The sequence below is a fragment of the Phaethon aethereus genome (genome assembly GCF_964289735.1).
Source record: "Phaethon aethereus genome assembly, chromosome: 5".
NCBI classification, from domain to species: domain Eukaryota; kingdom Metazoa; phylum Chordata; class Aves; order Phaethontiformes; family Phaethontidae; genus Phaethon; species Phaethon aethereus.
Window position 1 is genome coordinate 7,448,946 of NC_138579.1, and position 23,748 is coordinate 7,472,693.

Here is a 23,748-nt window from a genome sequence, read left to right on the forward strand (position 1 = left end):
GTATCACTGATTTAATTAACCTTTCTTTTTCTGCTATTTGTAAAGCAATTTCTTAAGAACTCCTCCTATTCCCGATAAGGATGTTCTTCCATGGTTCAAATGTTAACTCTTAGAAAGAAATAGTTTTCAGTATTCTCTGAAGAGAAATATTTGACAATAAAAAGGTTTTTTTTAGAAGAAAATAATGAAAATAACTGATTCAGATACCTCTGTTCCTTCTGCCATTTTCTGTCTTCAGAACTGTGTCTGATGTTTTTGGGGAAAAAGGCTTTTCTGCAACAAAAAGCTACTGCGTGGCATATTTTCGTAATGTCTCAATATTTTATTCCTCAAAATGTTTTACACATGCTCTTTCTATTCTCATAAAAATAAGCAGTAAACAAATATATATCAGTAGCATTTTTAAATTTCAGTTCTTATTCCTTCCCATCAATTTGGCTGAAAACAGGTATTTGCAAACACTGGTAGCCTAATTTCTTATGGCCTTTCATTTTTTATGAAGTGTTTTCAAAAGACTTCAATCAACCTTAATGGTGCGTTTTTAGTTAAGGAAAGTCAATTTAAGCTCCCCAATGAACAAGTGTGTACAGAAAAAAGCCATAAATGGGTTTAGAAAACAGAGCCAGTACAAGCAAAATGCAGCGAGCAGAGCGCTCAGGGAAGCCAAGATATAATGGAAAGAGTAAAATACTGCAGAGCTTTTTAAACTATATACAATTGGAACAATGGACTGGACCCAGACATCTATGTTAAACTGTTAGAAGATAGGTGAAAAGCAAGCTGCAATTCTGTAACCAGGGCTAGAGAATACTAGAATGGAAGGGCTTAAAGCTGAAGCAAATGAATGTGGGGTAGTTTAGCAGCATAGAAATTGAGTCAAAATTGGCATATTTCACTGTTTAATGTACCATGTGAAGAACCATCTCCTAGCTTTCTGTATTAAAGGACTATTAGTACCAGCCTCCTTAATGAAGCTGCTTTTATGCCACCTGTGAAATAATAATACCTTTTTTTGCACACCTATTTTTACCAAAATACTTTAAAAGCATTGGGTAATTAAATAATGTAGCCTCTGTGAGAATACATTATATATCTACAAAATATATAAAATAGAATTACACCTGGGAAACTATTAACCAGTGATTGTTTAATTGTGTCCCATTATTTAAACACGGCATTAATAATACATATAACATATTTCTCCAAAGCATCACAACCTCACTGGTAAAGGGTAACTACATAAATATTAAAAATCCGAAGACTAAAATAATTCAGTCCTGCTAAACCAGATTGATGCAGGCTCTGGGTTGTCTGGGCCCCACCACCTCTTTGAAACAAACTACTGTACAGGGTACCAGCAATTATTATCACTTGTATCATAGCGTATCAGTTTATACTTCACTTTTATGCATGCTTACAGTTGAGTGCAATTGTTTTTAATGTCTGCCCTACAATACGATTCAATCCATTTGGGTAGCTTAATGCAAAGATTTCGTAATGTACACAGGGATGAGTAGCACTAAGGCAACGAACATAGTACTCATTATTCTTTTAACGGGAATGTCAACAAGAAGAGGAATTAGAGAGGAAATCATTGTAACTCCAAAAGAACATCTGACTAACCACTACAGATGACATGTTTTTTCCTTTTTTATCCTCTTCATGATCCATAAAGCAGGATTTTTCCAAAACAATTAATTTGGTTGCCAAACCCTTCTTAATTCTAAGGAGATTTAAAACTCATCTACTTGGAGTCTGTCTCATGGAGCTAGACCCACAGCCGGATTTACAAGCTATTCCATCATATGGCTGTTGTTAGCCCAGCCGCTGCTATGTGGTACATAATTGGACTGTTTAAAAAAAAAAAAAAGGAAGACATATAAACCTCCAAGTCTTCTTTACACTAAGCCCACTGGCACCTCTGCATTTTATTACTTGTGTTACTTTCTCCTCAAAATAAAAGCTCAGCAGCCTGAGAGAAAAAGAGTTTCCAAAACCAACTTCTAAGTAACCGTGGTATACAGTCCCCAAAATAAACATTAATACTCTAAACAAGCCAACTGACAGCAATGTACACCCCAATCCTACAGCAACACTGAGGTTTAAGTTAGTCGAATGGCTCTTCTTTGTGTCTAGTGTTTGGAGAGCATATGGCAAATTTCCACTTAACAAGAATCTTGGTTTGCAACACAAACTAAGTCCTATGTTAATTATTTTAATTATCGTATGTATGTGTGTGCTTCTGCACGCAGAAGTACGTGTTGCTTTGTTTCTGTAGAGAGAATCAGTGACCTTAAAAAAGCCGAGGCAGACTTAAATCCAGATTCACCCCTTTGTAACACCACTGACTTAGAGCTGGGGTCATGGTAATGTTTTCTTTCTCTCTGCTGGTGGTGCACAATGTTCTGTGCTTGATCTTTGCAAGCCAAGATAGGGACAACAGTTAGATACGGTCTACGGTGACAGCTGTGGTCTTGGGCCTCTGGTGATCCAAATCAGAGCCCTCCAGAACACAACCCAACCACCATCTAGCCTTTGTGCATGCTACCTTTATGTGGGAACTATAGAGGCCACGGAAGATGGAGGAATGTCCCGAAGTCTTGTCCTGAGATGGCGATAGAAGCATTTGTGGGTCAGCTGGTTTAGAGATGCTGTTGAAGTCCTCAGTTTAGGATTTCACCCTAAAGTATAAACTCGATTGTTTTGCTGACAGCCTCATATCCTTTATGTTCCTTCATTGTATTTCTTTTATTTAATGCACTGTAGGCATATAACTGTTTTTAAGCTTGTAAGCATAATCTGTAGAAGCCCAAAAAGTGCAGCTGCATGCCCATCTCACTGCAAAATAACAGGAACTGCTTGTCTCTGATAGAAGAACAAAGGTCTTGGACAAGTGCATTAATGGAAAAGTGTTTCTTCTTTCATGAACTTAAAAAAAACCCCATATAATATGCTAATATTTATTAAAGGTGCTGCTTTAAATTTTTTCTTCAAAACCAAAAGTTTCAGGTTAGTAAATATACTCCTTTCTTCTGCAAAGAACAACAAGGGTGTCTGCTTTCTGTTATCCCTGTAGTGCACCCAAAGAGATGAACCCAGCAGTAAATCAGTGCTCCTAGTTGGTAATAGTTTTCTAATTTAGCACATCTAAATCCCGTCCAAAAATTAGGTGCTTATGCCCTTTATCAGTCCCTTCACTCATCCTGTCTCTTTCTAACCCAGTTTGTGACTGGATACTGAGTGCGCTGGGTACATTCTCTTTTTTTTTTTTCTTTCCTTTTTTTCCTTATGTTGACCTTTTATGGCTGTTATTGCCAGGCTAAATATGAGTTCACAACAAGAGTAACACAAATAAGTGTAACCTGGGATGACTCTAGACCTGACTGCCCAATATGCATCAACACTGACAAAGTACCTGGGGCAACTCAGATTTTGAAAGAAATAACGAATGAATTACAGAAAATGGAGTAGAAGTCTTGTTTGAAATGCAGCTTGGACTGATTATTAGCAGACAGAATACAGTAAAGTCTGGACAGAGTATCTGCCTGGGAAGACCCTGTCCATTTTGCAAACAGAAGGGATGAAAAATTTTAAGTCAAAGGGATGTGAGGACCAATCATTCAAATTCCTATATAGCAGCCCCATTTTTACTTAGGGTTGACTAATTTAATTTAACTGTCTGAAGTTTGGTGTGCCAGGAAAGAAACTGCTTAAAGCTGAATATTTAAATTCAGATAATCTTTTTAAAACTATTTCCTTCAGAAACAAAGTGCATTGGCATGATATCTTCACCTTTGGGTTTCAGTTTTCCAGCTTACAATATGTCAAAAGTCCAAGTTTATCCTGTCTAGTAAATGCCACCCTCGTCCCAGGAGAGGAGTTGTCTCACAGTGCCCCTACCCTGACTCTGTTCCTCTTTGGAGATAAAGGCTGAAGTGCGAGTTTATGATGAATTCCAGCTTCTGAATCCAAGATGAGATTTCTCCTCTCCATCTTTTAAGAGCAGCTTTGGCACTCCCTCTGCTGCTCCGCTCAGCTGTGTGTGGCATCTGTTTTGCCCTGCCACAGAAAAGCACAGGGAAATTCCATGACCATTCCTCATCCTTGCTCTCTCCAGGGCTCAGAGGGAATACCCCTTCACTTCCTTCTTTTTGCGCAGCTCAAGCCAACTTTATCAACATTAAATAACAATACCCCTTCCTGTCCCTGGTCTGTTGGCATGTTATGTCATCTAGAACCAAACAAACTGCAGCATTTCCTAAAACAGAAATTGTTTTTAAAAAATTTAGGCTGGCCAGCTGTTTGCAGTCTCCCAGCTGGGAATGCTGCCTTCAGAATCCACACTTGATGCTCCTGCACGGTCTCTGTACTGCTCACCAATCTGTCCATCTGTCTGCATGGCGTGTCACCAGCTCTTAAGTTGGCCTGATCTTTATCCAGGGTACCAAAGCAACATGGATTTGGACTGATAGTCTCAGTAACTGCAAGTGCCACTTCTTCTGCTAGAAGTCCCTCTGCAGTGACAGCACTGCTTTTCTTCCTAGATTGCTGTCTCAGGTTGGTATTTTGCTCCTGTTGGCCTTTCAGCCTCACTTCAGAAAATGACAGAGAGGTGTTACTGCGGAGCTGTAGACCTACTAGTGAATATCAAATAATAAACATTGCATTTTTATATACATAATTTTAATGTACATAAATGTGTTCCTTCCAGTTAGGAGTTACATATTTGAGGTACGTGAAAATGTAAGAAAAGCTATGTTGTTGTATAATACAGAAACTAAGGCACAAAACTCCCATTGGTGACTCCCTTATTGTGACAAGAATTAGCCCCTAAATATATTTTTGTTAAAGTCATTTTAAAATAAGTAAATTAGGACCCAACTTTGCAATCATTAGTTGAGTAGGACCATGCTCCAAGGAAGTCCCACTGACATTAATGAGTTTTCTACTAGACACATTATCCACCACAACGCTGGGTACTGGAGTAAGGTTCCGAGAGCAGCAAGTATGTTTTTTCAGTATTTTTCTATCTTTTGTGTAGTTCCATATGTGAATGATCTAGCTGGATCTGCTTTCTGACACCATACCGGGAAAGGCTTCTTGTTGGGGTCACCACGATTTATAAATGACTTCTGCAATCCCTGGCTCAGAAGCAGCCTGTTTCCTTTACAAATTCCTCTTAATTGCAGTGCATATTTGCTCTGCAGCCCTCACAAATCAACAAGGCATTGATTTTTTTTTCTTTTCCCCAGAGATCTGGGTAGCTTATGTACTGGATTGAGGAGAGCAAGTACCAGGTTGTCACTGTAACCGCAATTTATCTCTCAGTCAATTGTTATATAGTGAAAAGTAAAAGTTTAAATCTTTAATCTGGAAATAATTGATTTAGGTTCTTGTTTTCTAATATGACCTGGTTTATGCACAGTTGATTGTATCCGAGTGGAGAGGTCTTATAGTAACTTTCTATTAATTAGCATTATAATTGATCATTTACATTTAGAGCCTTTTTCATTAAAAAAAAAATCTTTAAAAGAAAAAAAAGTGCCTTATGCAAAGAAAACAGTAAGATGAGGTTGACATTGATACTTCCTTAGGAAAACTGCTGTAAGGCAAAGTTTGCATCACTTCTACGTACGCAACACAGCCACTCCATCGTACAGTTTTCACAACGGTGAGCAGAGAAGTCAGGTTCTCTGGTTGGGTTAGAGAAAGGTTGGACTGGTTAAGGGAAGGTTTATTGGGCACGGCACAGGCAGTCAGCCGAAGCGCAGAGTCCCCCCGCGTCCCTCTGCACACCAACATGTGCACATTAAGAAGCACTGACGTTCTAGTAAGTAACTTAATTCAGTATGTTCATCTTACTTCCCAATTACTACTTACTCATAACTAAGAGGATAAACACCAGCAAAAGTTACTGTATTGCCCAAATGACGTGCAGTCAAGCATTTGCACTGGTGGAAACTTCATTTAAATCGGTATTTAAGCACGTTTAAAAATGAAGGTGCTCATTTCTAGGCACCGTAGCATATTATGACAAACCAAAACGGCTACAAGAGCTCTGAAAGCTCAGCGTAATCCTGTCTTTGCAAAGAAGGCTACAAAAGTGAGGCTGCTTCATCGGGTCAGAAAATTTCTGAATTACGTACTGAAACCTTTCCATGCCTACCAGAAAGTTCTTGAAAAAGTATCACTCATAAGCTGTGCCTTCTGCATAGGGATAGAGCTATAATTAGACACAGATCATTATTTCCAACTTTCCCTATTTTCATTCTTTCCATTTTTCTGCGTTTTATTTTAGCTTGCTTGTATTTTCTGTTCTTTTCTTACTATACGGTCTCGCTAAGATTATTCATCAGATTAAGCTTTAAAGGCAAACACATGCACAGCGTAGCGCACATTTCTCCACCGTGCAGAGAAACAACGTGAAATCTGCAGCAGCAGAGAGCCATCCTAAACCACCCCCGGACTGATGCGGGTATTCAGGCTCTGTGAGTCTTCTTCAGGGGCAGTAATAGCATTATAATGGGACTGGGAGACAAAACTGTCAAATTCTTCCCAAGACAATCTTCCAGGCTCATCAGCATAGACAATCATTCCTTTCACTTCTGGAGTAATAGGAAGATTTTAAGCAGTATCTTTTGATTTGAGTTGGACTTGAAAAATGACATAGCTGGGGGCCTTATTTGAAATGCAATGAGACTGAAATGCAAAGCGCAATTTCCCCATACAGTCTGCGGAGAGAATGAGGCACTTGTCCCAGTTCTCTTAATTGTCTCTGATTGCTGTTTGTGTAGCACAGTCACTTCCTCATCTTCGAAATCACCTTCAAGGGCTCCGACATTTTTCACTTCACTGTTTTAAATCAAGAAGGGCTAAACACCCACCCATTCAACCATTATGGCTCTTTTATGTTATTTATGTGGTTTATGCTATTAGGCTTTAAAATTTTGTTTATTTAATTGGCCTTAACAAGTACTTAAGTAACAGGTTTGAGGACACATCAGTGGGACTCGGCACATGTTGATTAAGGTGTACTTAACCTGACAGTTAATATTTTGTACCATTTTCCCAGCAGCCGTTACTGTTATGGCAGAAGTGCTAATTTTCCAAAAATGGTTAGAGCTTGATTATTATGTTCGTTCTTTATTCACATGGCTTCATTATTTCGTTGGCGCTGCTCTATGAGAGATGAAATAGTGCTATTATTTCTACTCCCGACTCCTTTCAGTCTCTTGCAATCATTTAGGCACGTGTGACATTACTCAGATAAGCAATTCTGTTTGCCTTCAATGAGACTGGGCAGATAAATACACCCTGTAAAACAAGCTGCTCACCTTCAGGAGTGACCACGGCATTTTCTGGCATGTATTTGGGGAGGCAAACAAGAAACAGTAAAAATCACAGTCATATGTCCCACCAAATCTTCTTTGTTTAAGTAAATAGTTTTCATTCAGAAGAAAAGTTCTGTCAACTGGAAGCACTAGAGCCTTTCCCATTTTAAAGCAGCCAGGTAGCTAAAGGAGGGAAGGGTAAGTTTTTGGCAATTTCCAAGGTGAGTGGAAGCCAGAGAGGCCACTTCAGCTTCAAAAACTAGAAAGGCTGTTTTGGTCTGTGGCTGGAATATTAGAAGCTGGTACTCCCAAGTTATCTGAGACAGCAGAAGTTCCAACTTAGCTTTTTACATCAAATTATTCATGAAAGTCAGCAGGAGCTGGAGATAAACTATTCATTCTGTGCATATCTATGTGAAAGGAACTCTTGGGAGAGATCCTCAAGGTCCTGCCAGAAAACAAATGGAAACATTTTAAGAATGGCAGGAAATACTTATAATTGAAATCGCCAACAGTGTATTTTGATTAGTTAATTCTACTAGAATAAAGATGCCACCTTTCCTTAGATAAGTGGGTGGCACAGAGGAGAGCAGAGGAGGGTGTGAGGCCTGGAAGAAATGTGACTATCACCCCAGCATGTTCTGCCAGCCTGCTTTTAAACATGACACGACTGGACCTCCGTGGCCCCGATGCTCAAGACATCCTGACCTGAACAGAGAGTACCCAGGTATATCTGCCACCCTCTCTCCTTCATTTCTTCCCTAGTTGTCAAGGTAATTCCACTTGTCATCATACCACTATCAACTTCTCGTGGAGATGCACCTAAAACAACGCTGCCCACAAACAAATGCTCATCCAAAGGGTTTCCAAGACCAAATATTCAGTAGCCTCTGATTCCCGAACAGCACAGTTGCAAATGAAAGGCAGGACTGTAGACAGAAGCTGTTCCTCTTCTGCCTTTCTTCACTGAAGAACTAAAATGTTGAAAAACTGATTGAATGTCATCTTATTTTTCCATGGCTTTTTATTATTCACATGATCACAGCAATTCTGTCCGGTCATCGATCTGAATGTGTTGCACATGGTTCCTGACCTAAGACACTAACAAAAGCAGGGTGAGAAACCATGGATGGGCAGAGCCCAACAGAACACAGGGAAGGAAACAATCAAATAAGCCAGGTTAGCATGTGTTCTGAGGGACACATGACACCTGCACTTTCATCTTAAAGAAAATAAGACTCCGGTAATATTAAAGACAGTGCCAGTTTCAGACCATTTAAGCTAACTTTGTTTTTCCCACAAAAGGGAAGTTAATGCCACATAAAATGTGAATTTTCTTTAAAGACCCTAGTCTAGCAACAGGGAAAGGGAATAAAGGATATTTTTAAAATGAAAGCTTTTGCTTTAAATACAGCATTTAAAATGAAAAGTATTAACTGTTTTTCATTCTTTATCTGTAATAACGTGTCAAGGGGTTTCTTAGCAGTACTTGTGACAATGGAAATAAGTCAGGGTTAACTTGGCAGAAACCCCAAACCACACTTAGCTGTTCCCTATTGTACCAGTGAACAAAGGTTTTATTAACATCTTACCCCTTGTTGGGCCCAAGAGTCCCTCTTTTCAACACAACAGGAGCTTTGAGTCTTCAATTTGCAGCTCTGTGGAGGGGATTTATGCCTTCAGATTCAGCATGTTGTTCAGCATTTGTTTACGTTTATTTCCAACTGTCCCCATCAAAAATCTATGAGAAGCAGAGACATTTAAAACAAAAAAAAAAAGGATCTTAAAAATGTATCCATATAGGCACAAAACCAACACATGAAAAGCCTTCCGAACTCCAAAAAACTGAGCTGCACATAAAAGACGGGGTGGAGGAGGGGCTGTAGTTCATGAAGTCCACAGTCTATAATAGCAGCAGAGGAAAACCAGAGCAAAAATCCCTTTATTGAGAAAATCTTGCTCCCCAGGTGCTACTGGTTCAGGTGCCTCAGAAAAGCACAGCGGCCATGCTATCAGGAGGAGAAAAGGTGTCACACCACATGCTAAGACAGCCAAGTAGAGTTGCATTCCATGTTGGTGGGGCTCGTGGGTGCACAGGTCCTGCATGAGATACCTCCTCAGGGTGCCACAACCTCTGCTTGCTCCCAGGTCTAAACACAAGTCCCGATCAAGCTCATCTAGTCTGAAGGGTACATCAGAAACAAAGAAACAGAGGTTTTGGTCAAATGGACATAGCAGACTTCATAGCGACTCTTGCTGTTAGGGCACCTGGAAGGGGCAGGAGGCCTGGAAGGACTCAGGCTTTAACAAAATACAGCCAGCAATTGCCTCCTGCGCCTAATCTGCTGAAACCTCCATTGAATGGGATCAGATAGAAACAACCTGGAGCAACACGGTAGGATCCTGTGAAAAGGTAACAGCAGAGACTGCACAGTGAGGTCAAATATATCTTACTCAAAGGGAGACTACTAAATAAGTCAGCATGCGCCCATAGCGTGCTCATCTCTCAAACAGGCTGTCCTTGACCCCAACACTCAGCATCAACCCTGCCCTAGTCCAAAACAAAAGTGATTAATTCACTGACTTTTGAGGACCCCCCGTATTGCCGATCCTTGCTCCTTGTTGGATGAGGTATTTTTGGAAGGACAATCTGCCGTCACCTGGCAAGAGATATTTCAAGACCAAGCATCTAACCGTCACTTTTAAAGAGAAACCGACAGCTTGCAGTCCTTCACTGTAAGGTGATGATCCCATCCAAGGCATTTGGCTTCCTCCAACCAGGAGGGACAGGCACCTCGCTCACAGACCTTCCCCACAAGCACAACACCCTCTCTTTGACTTCAGCCCAGAGGCCGTCCTTCCGAATATATCAAGGTTTCCTAATCCACTTTACCATCCAAACACGTCAGCATTTCCTGATGCATTTTGTGTTAAACTTCAAGGGCACAAGAGCATGTTGTGTGAAATGCATTCCCTTCCTTTAACCTTGCAACGATCAGCTGGCTGGCACTCTGGGGAAATGCACCTCTGTGGCCTCAGGGCACTGCAAAGAAGCACGTCCTGTGCTTCTCGTGTCCTTTCTGGTGGAAAAGCTGGAGGCAGAGGGATTGTCGTGCTTTTTTAAATGGGAATCCAAAAAACATTGACTTTGCATGGAGTTACAGGAAACTTAATTTGTTTTTCAAAGCAAACAGCAATTTCTCAGCTTCTTCAGCAGGGCCTGTGTTTCCAGTTTGTGTTCCAGCTGCCATAAAATAGCAAATAAAATGGGCTGCTCTCCTACCTCGAGAGGGCACCATGAGACAGTTGGAAAAAAAAGGAATGGAAGCAAACAAGCTTTACCTCAGGCACCAAATATTCCTGTCATGAGGATGTTCAATTACAGTAATTAGCAATAATCACATAAGCAACAGGAGCTTCCCTTACCTCCCTTCACCCCTCTGAAGAATGGAGCCTGCTTCATTAAAACCTCCGCTTCCTCCTTAATCCCGTTCATGGGTGCTTCCTTCAGAGACCCGAGGACCTGGATTCACCACCACGGCTTCCCAGCGTCGCTGCTGAGCCGCTGGCTCAACGTGTTAACCGCAAAAGGGAAAAAGTATTCTCATGAATCATCAGACTTCAAAATGGAAATTTTAAAATGGAGAAAAAAAGTCTTAAATGTTAACAGGACCTATTAAACAAACTGGAGTCTATTGTTAGTATGACTGCCACTGTTTTCTGTAATAACTCTGACCTACTTACAAGAGATGAGCTCTGTCTATGAAGCAGGATTTGGGTTTTTTTTAAATAATTATGTTTTCTGTCCTACCACCTGGTATCCAACCAACTTAGCCTGACAGTACCTAATTTGCAGGGGGAAAGCTGAATTTAGCAGATTTACCGAAGGGCAGATGAAACCACATTTGTTTAGAGAAAACAATTTTTCACGTTTTTAGCCTGGAGGCATCTCAATCCAGTAACTTAAAGACAAGGCCATTCTTCCACCCTCCGCATTGAAGCGTCCTAGCGGGGAGGTGCAGCACACTGTGTTTGCAGAGCACGCAGACAGCAAGGCACCGGGCTACGTCCAGCCAGGCAGGGAGCAGAGCTGAGGGGTTAATATCTGCAGCCCAGACTTCCATGACCATGAAGAGATTCACACTACCGTGCAATGAAGACCCTACGTCCTGCTTGAACAGTGAAGTTAGGAGTGAGCGGATTAATTATAAAAATCCTAAATAAATTTTAGCAACATTCCTACTTCTTTTCTTTGCTACATCCACTTTATAATGTTGGTATTTTGGCTGCACACCTCATTGACAAATCTGATTTTTGGTGTTATTGGTAAATTTGCAGCACAAAACCTGAAGGAAACCAAAGAAATTTCAAACCAAAGAAATTAATTTAAAAAGTAAGTAAACAATGTTTATCTGTTAAAAATTACTCGGTGAATTTGGGTAAAGAAGGTAGCTAGAGGGTTTTGAATGTGCTTAAATTTCTCAGTGTGGATGAAAGAACAGGCCTGGGTACTTCTGACCTCCAAATGGATTGAAAATACAGGCTGCCTCCAACACAAAGGCATACTCATTATTGACTCCCCAGAAACCAGGATTATGCTCCTGATGCCCTTAATGCACTGTCTGAGCCATCCATTATAGACCGGAAAGTCCGGATTCAAGGTAGGGCCCAAAGTAACAAATCTTCACAGTTGGGTGTAAATCCGCGTCGTGAATCGATGACTGCCCAATGTGAATGGCAAAGGCAAAGGAAGAAACCAAGAGCTCTATCAGACTGCTCCATAAGGCTCTAGGTCCCTTCTACCCCCAAAATAACAGGCAACATGATAAAAGCAAAGAACAGAATCGGACATATTCGGGACATTTGGCAATCTCATGGCAATTCCACTCGGTGACATTTCACAGCCAGCATTTCGCTATATTTTGTATACTCGGGAAACAACATGGACACTCCGCTTCCTCACCATAGGTGAGCTGAGGGCAGAGGCAGTGAGGCCTTGTTGTTGGAAAGAACAACCTTGCAGAAAAAACATAGTATACAGAGGAAACGATGAATTTCAGCTATATAAATATACAGAAAATAAGTGGTTCATTCATAACCAAGAAGCTTCCATTTACACACATTTATTTTTTGGCAGAATTCCTGTAGTTAAAACAAAAATGCTATAAATACAAAATTTTAGGATTCAGATTACAAGATGGGGAATTAAATACCTGCAGTTCCTCTTTCTATGTAGACTTACAAAGCTAATCATTGTATGGATTGCTTTTGCCCTCATTTCAGATTTCTGGCAGCCTCCAAAGCTCAGAATGATAACTTGTGACTTGTAGATGTGAGAGTCATGAGGAAAAAAAAAATAGATAACTAATGATGTGGATTTTGTGGGAACCGCAGATACTTAAATCTCCATCCCTCCGGCTCTATCCCAAGTGGTTCTTTGTAAAGACTTACAACAGGCAAACAGCAATCTCATCAAGTTCAACCAAGAGAATTGCAAAGTCCTGCACCCAGAGATGAATAACCCCAAGTACCAGTACAGTCTGAGGCCACCCAGTTGGAAAGCAGCTTTGCAGGAAAGGCCTTGGGGCTTCTGGTGGACAACAAGCTGGCCATGAGCCAGCAATGTGACCTTGCAGCAAAGGTAGCCAACAGCCTCCAGGGCTGCGTAAGGAAGAGCATCTCCAGCACATCAGGGGAGGTGATCCTTCTCCTCTTTTCAGCACTTGTGAGGCCATATCTGCAGGGCTGGGTCCAGTCCTGGGCTCTCCAGTACAAAAGAGACACAGACATACTGGAGTGACTCCAGCAAAGGGCCACGATGATAGTTAATGGATTGGAGAATCTGTCATATGAGGAGAAACTGAAGGAGCTGGGACTGATTAGCCTGGAGAAGCTCAGGAAGATCTTATCAGTGTGTATAAACACCTGATGTGAAGGAGTAAGAAGATGGAGCCAGACTCTTCTTGGAGGTGCCCAGTGAGAGGACAAGAGGCAATGGACATGCATTGACATACAGGAAACTCCATTGACACAGAAAAGGTTTTTACTGGGAGGGAGGTCAAACACTGGAAGAGGCTGCCCAGAGAGGCTGTGCAGTCTCCATCCTTGGAGATTTTCAAAACCTCACTGGACGCAGCCCTGAGCAACCTGCTGTAGCTGACCCTGATTTGAGCAAGGCTTGGACTAGATGACTTCCAAAGGTCCCTTCCAACTGCAGCACTCTGTGATTCTGTGACTGCCTAGCCAGGTTTGTTCCAAGTTATTGATGCGTTTTCCAACAGGAAGAGCAAGAAGCTGTATCAACAAACTCTTGCCACTGGTAAAACTGAATTAATTGCTAGAATCACACCAGCCAGCTGAAGTGAACGCGAGTTTCTGTTCAAAGGCCTGCCAACGAAAACATTATTGTTGCAGAATCTGAGCTCCAGCCGTGGGCTATATGCCAGGTTTCTTAATGTGCCTCAGGAACACAGGCACGGTTAGCCACAGTTCTAGCACCCTAAGAGCTGCATGTGATAGCAATAGGAGGGGCTGGCCGAAATGGTGACTGAGTCTGTGCCACAGGCTCTTGCTGCACCAAAAGGGCTGCAGCTGCCTTAGCCCGGCCAGAAAATCATCATGTGACAAACATGTGCCACATATAGGAAAGAACTATGAAGATGGTTACAGTGCACCCAAGAGAGAGGCCGAGGAGAGCTGACCTCCTTGCACTCTGGGGAAAACCATGAGCAACCCCCAGATCCTGCTGTCCATTTCTAGTCTTCCACCCAGCCCCTGGATGAGAAGCATTTAATGAACTTTCATTTAAACAGAAATATTGCGCTGCCCCATGACTGTAGGTGGAGTGGGAGTAATGGTCAGGCACCAGAGCAGAAAGGGATGAGGGAGGAGCAAGACTGAACGCTGCTGGGGAGAGGTGGGCTGGCAGCCACGCGAGTGTTTACTGTGGCAGGAGCGGGGAAGGACGAAGGGGGCGGTGGACTCTTGTTAACGCTGCGTGGTGCAATGGGCACGGAGGACTGTGCCATGGGGGACAGCCACATCGCTGTGTAGCCATTCCCCATTCCCCACCACTGTTCCACCTGCCCTGGCCAGCCCCGCAGGCTGGCAACCGGACATCGCCCAACTGGACGCTGCACTCAGATGAGCATCGGGGTGGAACCATCCAAAACCCGATGGGTTTGGAAAACAGGAATGCAGAGAGGATGGTCCTTCCCTTCCATTTCCTGGTTAAATGAAGAGCTGCTTGGTGGAGATAAGGGAGATTTCACTGCAAACCTTGCCTATTTGGCAGAGGCCTTTTCTAAGCTCCAGTTCCTGGAATACATTTAAGCTTTCATTTTTTCAGACTGAATGATCTCAGAAAAAGCAATGTAAATATAATCCCTAAAGACACAAGGCTGAGAAGCAATACTCCTCCCATCTCAAAATCGTTCCACCTAAGTTTTTAAGTCCATCACGTAAGTAAGGGGAGGAGGTCTGCCTAATTATATACTGAGCATTTGCAGATGAAAATACTATTCTAAAGTACATAAAGCCTGTTCCAAAGCCCAATTTTAGGCCCAATAGTGTGGTCTGTTACGTCAAACACAGGCAGTTATTTTAACATGAATATGGTTTTAGGTTTTATAAATTTAACTGCGATGCTTGCCTGCCCCCTTCTATATAGATGACATGAAATGAAACAAACTGGAGCTAGACTCTTAGGAATGTTTTATTTTGAAAAATGATTGCACATTTTTAATCAAGTTTGACATAGTTATTTAAATAGACCTGTTCAGGAACAAAATCTTTAGGCTGGTTTTATTTTTTATTTTGTAATATATTATGTCTCTAAATATTGAACTATAACATATTTCTAACCATACCGGTGTTTTTGTTGTATGTCCAATAAATTAACATCCAAGAAAAGACGTCCTCTGCATTTTGTTACTGCTCAAGCAATTTTCACTTCAAACCATGTTATTCTTTTCTCTTTGCTTTCTTGTCCAGTTCTGCACATCAGATTTTTATAATTGCCATCCTCCAAATTGCAAATACAGCCTGTTTATTTCTCACATCCAAAACAGGAGTGCAAGAATGAAGGTTGACTAAGAAAAGCATAATTGTTGTTCACTATAACAGTCCCTCGAGATCCAAACCTAGCAAAGTTTGTAAGCATATGTTTAATTTAAAACATGTTAGTATTTCCATTGCCTTTGAAAGAATATGTTTTAAGTTAAGGCTTCCATAGAAATTCTCATACCTCAATTATGCACAGGCCAAAAGACTTCACTGGACTGAGGTCTGAGCACCTTGCAAGCTGAGCAGACCTACTGCACTAAATGCAACCCTCTTTGTCTTTCAGGAACTAAATTCCTTTATTGTCTTTACACTGTGATAGACTCAAACTTCAATTCAAGATTTAAAATGGATAATAGAAATATGACATACATATTAAGTGACATTTCAGATATAACATTTTCTAATTTGCAAAAACAGCTCTGCTGGAAGTGGTTCATTCTTAGCAAATTACCCGTGACAAGTCAGAATTTTACTGGTAAGACTCTCAAATATTACATCTTCTGTTCAGAGGAGTATCTAAAAACTCCTCATGCCCAGTCCTTGACGAAGAACAAGAATTCAATTCAAACTGAAAAGAGGCAGTGCTGGGAGAGGTTCTGACATTCAGAAAGGGTAGGAGGATAAAAGAGAGAGAAAAATGACAGACTCAGTCTGCGCCATTACTAAAATTAGATCATTTCTTTTGTTCTCCTGAACCTTCTGCTCTATTTGCCAGGAATCATATTAGCAACAGAAACTGTGAGAATCTGTCCAACCTTATTAGAGAAGCTGGACACAAAGAAATTATGGAAATCCTTTTTAAATGTACTCGCACATACAAAGAAAAAAGGCAGAGTTTTAGAATTCTGCAAGATTAGATCAAAACCCATGTCTGAAAAACTGGACATCAAATTAACAAAGCCTAATTAAAAGTATTGCAGTGTGCTGAGCACCAGCAGAGAAGAGTACTTTACCATCAGTGTCTATATATATATTGTTTTACTACTTTGGACAGACCTGGACAGGCTTAATCCTGGCTTATACCAAGACACCATAGCTGAACTCCTCAATATTGTGGAAATTTCACGTGAGAACCTTCACATTGAGATCTTCTGTTGCTGGTCTGCTTTTCTGAAGACATAATTAGAAGCAACCAGTAAGGACCAATTAATACTTTAAGTCAGGTACACAAGGAAAATGCTGACCTTGGATGATGGGATCAGTCTCTCTGTCGTGTCTGATTTTACTAGAATAGCAGATAATGGCTCTTCCATAGTCTTGTCTGTATCCTCATGGTTAGGACATGTTTTATGGAGTGGCACAGTGAGTTGGACTCTTTAAGGCTAAGAAGGTCCTTGGCTTCCTTTCTCCTGGGGTAGGCAGCCACCAGCCTACTTAAAAAAAGGCAGTTCCTGGCACCATACCGCTGCCTTTTAGTCCTTCTTAAGGATAGAGGCACTTTGTGCACATATTTTTTAATGTTTTCTTCATTTAGAATGATGCATACAGTAGCAAATATTTTTCTTACTGACCTTTCTCCTCTTTGAAGATAAACCAAAAACGTGGTTTTTGTTTTGGAATGCATCTTTATATACAGCGATAAGAGTAGGAGAAACGGATGCTCTGAGTGGATCAAGGCACTTTATGCACAACCAGGAATGAGATGCACTAAGACAGCAGCTCCGACCTGCTCCTGGAGTGATGTATCCCAATGGCTAACATCGGCAGCTCTCCACTTAGTAAGCATCAAACTATCCTCCAGAGACACCTATTTCTCTCTGTTCCCAATCTTGCTTGAAGTCCAAATGTCTCACTTAGACATCTGAATTAATTTTTTGGGTCAAGAATATTTTTTTTAAGTCACTGCAAAGTTGGATGCCTGATGGCGGAGATCTGAGCCTAGTCTTTAACAACTAGCCTGTGTGAATATGACCATTCTTAATTGGGTGAAGTGTTCAAGGACATAGGATACACTGCGTTGTATATAGCTGATACCAACTTTAATACTGCTATGGCAGCTACAAACTGTCCTTAAGCTCTAGCACTGAAAGGTTGTGTGTCACTGGAGTGGAGTGTCTTGTACACAATCTGTCTCCATTTATAATCACAACATTTGCGTGGCCACAGACTGTGGTATAAATGACAACTGCGAGGTCTGCATGGCCACAGGACTGTTACACCCTGTCAAAGTAAAGATGCAGAATATCCCATAGTTAGTCCTGGGTTGTCACTTATGATTTTAGTAGTACACAAATTTGCAATTTATAATTCTTTCTCTGTCCCTTTCCTATCAGATCAGTGATAGATTCTCAAAACACAGCAGTTGAAAGAGACTTCCCAGGCAAGTGAGTCTTTCCCAAAACATAAAATATTTAACTAGACTGCTTCCATAATCAAGACATTTTCAGCATTAAATGCAAGGAGGAAAAAAAAAGGAAAACTTTGCTCTGTTAAACAACAAAAAGAACTCGGCTCACAGCTCGTGATTTTAAGAATATCCCATGCAAACTAAAAGGAAATCTGCAAACTCAGACTGTTTTATCCGTCACTGGCAGAGATATTGGAAGAATACAATCCTCATAAAATCCAAACCATATTACACACAAAACTAAACTGATAAGAAATACTTTTATATTGCTTTAATGTCATAATGAATAGCTAATTATCAACTCTGAAATTATTTGAAGTCTATGATTAGCTGCCATACAGGAAGAGTAGCTGAATGCGAGTTGTAGAACTCATGACATGGATGACTGTTATCCTTGAAAGCCTTTGCCTTCAGGAAAACATAGGTATCTCTCACATGTAGGAATGGGGTACTTTTTCATAAAGTTTATTTTAAAGGGATAAAGTTATTCAGAAAGAAGCAAGCTCCCTAGTATGTCATGTTTTTCTGCCAGCCTAAGGACATATTGTCGAAAGGCATTACTTCCAAGGGAGCCATAGAAACATAGCCATGGATAACATACATCCAGCATATGCAGCTTTCCAGAAAGCCACACAGATAAACGCAAGATGGGTCTGCTATGGGATGCAGAACAAAAAGATTGAGTAAAATGAGGAGTCAGATTTCACTCTGACATCTTCTGTTTGGGAATGCCAGCTTAGAGATCTCAATATACCAATAATTAACTTTGGACATCAGGAAAAAGAGAATAAGTAACTTCCGTGATCTGATTTGAAAGGAACCATTTTTTTTACCTAGCACTAATTCTCTTTAAAAGAAAAATGTCCTACAAGCTCTATCTTCCTTAAAGCTCTGTTTTCTTTAATAATCAGTAAGTGCGTTAAAGCATCTGTTTCTCCTACTCTTACCGCTGTATATAAAGGTGCATTCCAAAACAAGAATAACTTTCTTGTTTTTTCTTTAAAGAGGAGAAAGGTCAGTAAGAAAAATATTTGCTGCTGCATGCATCATTCTAAACAAAGTAAACATTAAAAATATGGAAATATGCAAAATGATTATTTGGGGAGTCAGGATTAATAGCCCTTGCACAAACTAAAAAAATCAAGCCAAAAACCAAGTCCCAAGTCAGCAAATAGTTTGTGTATCTTAATTTTAAGCGGATGAGGAGTCCTATTAATTTCAGTGGGAGAGTTCACATGCTTGCAGTTACACATCGTGCGATAATCTGCAAAAGAAAGCTGGAGGTTGGCAGAATTGACCTAGAACAGTTTACTCTGTTAGCGGTTTTTTTCTGACAAAGAAAGTTCTTAGAACTCTTAAGAGAAATAAATTAGTGCACTCCCTTCTCCAGTAAACAGTCTGGAGTTTGCACTGACTGAAATTCTGATTTATTCTTTCGAGCAAGGGAGAAATCATAGGAATTCACGACAGGCAAGAAGCCTTCTCTGAGTTTTGAGACACAAGCAGCAGAGCTTGCAAAGAAATAAATGTAGTGTCTGCTTCACCCTGCAACTGCTATTTAGGATTTACATATTCCAGAACAGAATCATCATCTTTACAAAATCGTAACTGAATTGGTGAACTGGTACAGGATGAAGCTTATGAACAAAAAGTAAATACCCACTACAGACCTTTAGTGAATTGTGCAGAGATGCTATTTACCTTGGAATATCGATGAGACATACAAATACTTAATTCTAATAGGATTGCAAGAGATATATTTGAAGGATAGGGTGAATAAATCTTAAGTCAAGGATCCTGAAAAAAACAGTTTGTTTGAGATACTTGTATTTGTCTTCCAGCAGACTGGACTTTAGTAGTATTTGTACCACTGAACCTCATTTAAAAGAAATTTAGTAAAGGTAAATGAGCTTTTTTCTTTGGTAGCATTTCCAAGGTTTTATACAGGATAACTCCATCTAACAGCCTTTTTACTATCTCTGAAGAATAAAGAATAACAGACCTACAAAAAGGTTCTGATGCTTTTGATAAGAATTAAATTGATAGCAGTAATTCTTTTAGCCTATCTAAAGTTCTAAGCCTGTGTGTTAAATTTTATTAGGGATTCAGATCAAAATGGATATAACTGTAAGAATTTATATGGTGATTATTATAACATAGATATTAAGGTTGACATATGCATGCCCTGGTGCTCTAATGAATACACTGAGTTATATGTTTTAGTATCATTAGCTATAAATTATATTAAGCATCTATTAAATACCGTCAATGTTTAATGGGTGTAATTTGAAGTGGTAAGTATTATGGCACTATTTGGATTTACGTTTCAAGTTGCCAGTGAATGTGCAAGTTTATTTAACCTAGAAGAAAACTGAGAACGCATTTTCCTCTACCTGAGGCTAGAACCGGTGTTATCACCTTGGATTAGTTATACATAGACAGAGAAAGACCATTAACATTCAGGATTAAGGAAATTTTGAAGAGTATTTTAGGATCATGTCAGAACGCTGTGGATTGAGTATTTGTGCTAGATGTTTTAATGTAATACTACAGTGTTGTGTATTGAATGTTGTGTTGTAATAATCAAAGAAACGGACGAATTTGTTTGGGTTTGCACTTTTGCTAACATGGGGAAGATTATGGAAACGACTGAAAAATGATGAAGTTAACAGCTTCTGACATTTCCATGTCAGCTCTCAGAGGGATGGAAATAAACTTGAGGAAACCAAAGCTGCCCGGGTGAGGGATTCATCAGCTCCGAGAGGGACCAGCCTCGAAAAGCAGCGCTGCCGGAGAGAGGACACGGCCTGCTGTGGGCAGAGGAGCCCCAGGAGGCACAAGGCCCGGCTCACGGCTAGCGATGGCGGCCGCAGGTAGCCCCTGCCTGCCCTACCACAGCTCCTCTGCCGACTGAGGGATTTTCTTCACCCTTCTCGTTTTCGTCACCTCGAGAAGCTGCTGGCAGGCTACAGCTAGAGAGATGCCTCACGCCTGGTTTTACAAGAGAAGGACGACGGTTATGTGTGGAAAGCACAGCTGTAAAAACCCGTACTGCTTTTTTTTTAAGGCTAGCGGGCGGGAGGTCGCCGGGGTTGGGGCACCCGCCTGCCCTGGGGCCAAGCCCTGCCGCAGGCAAGCGAGAAGGCAATCAGCTCCTCGCCTTTCTCGCCGCTCGCAGCTCTTGTGCCGACACCGCCAAAGGGACGCCCGGAGCCGCCGCCTGCCCACCACCGCCCCGACCGGGGCCATTTCCCGCAGGCAGCGCGTACCCCCGTGGCGCCCCGCCGCCGCCGCCTGCCTCAGGCGAGCAAAATGGCGGCGGTGGCCAGGGGAGAGAAGAGGGGGCGGGGAGGGGGCCGCCGCTACGAGGCCGGGCCACATCACCGCCGTTAGCCGCTGCCTCCGCCCTCCCCCTCCCCACCGCCCTCAGCCGCAACAGCAGCAGCGCCGGGACCCCGCCGGCGGGGAGGAGCGCCCGGCCGCGGCCTGCGCCGTTCACGCTCCCTCAGGACAGCCTTGGGGCGGGGGGGAGCGGCTCCGCCATCCTCCCTCCTCCTCCCGCCGCAGGTTCAGCCCCGTTCCCCATCTTCCCCCGCCCCGCAAAGCCCTGACCTGCTCCGAGCCCGGGCCAGAGGTAGGTGCTCGCCTCATAGAGGCTCTTTGCCGCGGCTGCCTCTCGCCGGCCCCGGCCGTTCGCCGCAGGGTGCCGGCACCCACCCGCCGCTGTGGGGCCGGTCGGGGGAGGCAGCGCGTCCTTGCCCTCTCCCGGGTTTGCCCACCGGCTGTACCTCGGCGGGCCCAGTGGTTGCCCTTCCCCTCCGGAGTTAAAAAACAGCAGAGGCTTTATTTTTGGTCGCCTGGTTGGTTATTTCTGTTCCTGCAGAAGATCGAGGGGAGAGGTAGCTGGGTAGAAAGTGTGGTGGCTCTGGTGGGAGTCTCTCTGGTCAGGTGCAGAGGTGCCTCGGGAAGCAGGTGGTCTGCAGCCCTTCCAGTGTTGCCCCGGGATGCTGTTCCCATAACTGGAGCGCATTGGCCTAAAATGCTTTGTCCCCAGTCTCACCGGGGGCTGGCATCGATGCTGTTGAGGAGAAGGCCCCCAGCCTGCCCCAGCTGGCTCCTGGGTTGGAAGCTGGCCTGCAGCACAGCTGAATCTTTAACCGCGGCATGAATAGAGGTACAGGTGCCTGGGCACATGGTGGGCACAGGGCGCGTATGGATTTGCCTTGGCAGGGGCTGTCCGCAGCTCCCCCCATGCCTCCCACGCTGGCGTTCGTCCCTCCTGTGCTATCAGGTGGTTTATAACTGTTACTTAGTCTTGCATGGAAAGACCTCGAAGACCACTGAGGTAAGTATTTTTAAGCCTTATGTGCTTCAGCGGCTTAGATGGCTGAGAGCTGTACACGTGTTCTCCTGTAATCTGCTTGAAATGAAACCAAACCGCACTGAGCTGATCCACCATCAGTGGACATGAAGGATGATGTTCTTTTAGACAAAAATTCATGCCCTCCTGTGAATTTCTGCCTCAATTTGCGCAAGATTTGGTTTGTTTCCTTTTGTAATAAGGACATAGAGAGAGTATTGCGGGGCGGGGGGGAACTTGTTGAATGACTTTATGGTGTTAAAGTCCTTTAACCATCCTTGTTATGATAGTATCTTAAGTCGCATGGATCCCCGCTGATGGTGACAAACTGTTGTGGTGTGGATTGTTTGGGTAACCAGGCAAGTTGTCAAAGTCAGGCCAGGCCTCTATGTTAGGAATGTGTATTGAAGCCAGGTCCTGCAAACACTCACTAATGTGTGGAGTCTTGTTGCTAGGGCTTTGCACAGAAATAAGGAGACACACACGGGTGCCTCTTTGAAGTCCCAGTGTGCTACCTGACTATTTGGAAGCTAGGAGGATAGGCGAGGGTATCGTTTCCATAGTTTGTGAGCTTCAGTCTTGGGATTTTTGTTTATAAATAAAGTCCCATCTTTTTATGGCTCATTTTGGAGTATAGCCAAGCAGAACTGTATTGTTTATGTGCGTAGATTTTTGTGTCTCTCACAAAGATGTCTATTGTTTACACAGAAACTGTAAGAGGAATGTTTTGTTAACATTTTGTTAGCAATATAAACTGACAAACACAAATGCAGACTAGAACTTGAAACAAAAATAGTCCTTCTTAGAGCACAAAAACATAACTGCCAGAAAACTGTTTTTCATGGAAAATTATGCACCTTTTGGTTCTATTTTTCTTAAAAAACTCAGCTTGTATCATTTACATGCATATAAATCTACTGCATGTAACTTTCAGAGCAACTTAGTTTCATGCCTATGTAGCCTTCTAAACAGTGTTTCTTTTTCTAAACAAGATTGTCTGAATTGTGACTTTTTTAATGACATGTGGAATTTGTTTTTAGTTGGGTGTGTCCTTGTTACATTTTCAAATTCCTGAGCTGACTGCGATGAATTCCCCTCTCCATTGTCAACATCTGTCTTTTCCATTAAGACTGACTGCTGCCTTTGCCTTTCTTTAAGAAACTTTCAGTGGCTTAAAATAGTATGACCAAAAAAACCTCTATGTTTTCAATATTCTATGTGTAAAAATTCCAAATTGGAATTTAAATAAAAAATAAAAAATTCCACAGCTTGCATGGAGAGTGGTTACAGAGCCTGTGGGGTCCTGCTTTTCATTGTGGAGTGTATTGACTTAGTGGACCTGGAATGCAGATTTCCAGTCGTGGTCATGCATATGAATGACCTTTAATCTCTCTCATTTGCACTGTTTCTAACTTAGTCCAGTGATAACCAGTATCTGCCGACAGTCAGGTGATTAATATCTGTTTAAATGTAAGGAGTAATTGTTCTGAGAAGTGCCTAAAAGCATTTGATATTGTAGAAAGAAGGGATCACAGTAGTTTGGAAACTCCACGGCAGCCAAGTGTTTAATTTTTAATATATCAGCAACGATGGCTAATAGGTGTTAATCAGATTATACATGTCCGGTAGAACTAAGTCAGAATTTC

General features: G+C 42.0%; 1 protein-coding gene across 1 annotated transcript in view; it reads left to right on the forward strand.

Moving 5' to 3' along the window:
• The window catches only part of LRRC9 (leucine rich repeat containing 9), a gene marked incomplete at both ends in the record, with an annotated part of 75,097 nt that extends 54,478 nt beyond the window's left edge, over nucleotides 1–20,619 (forward strand). Inside the window, 1 exon segment of the mRNA XM_082000967.1 lies at nucleotides 20,436–20,619. Within this exon segment, the coding sequence (XP_081857093.1) occupies nucleotides 20,436–20,619 (184 nt within the window).
• Nucleotides 20,620–23,748: the final 3,129 nt, after the last annotated feature.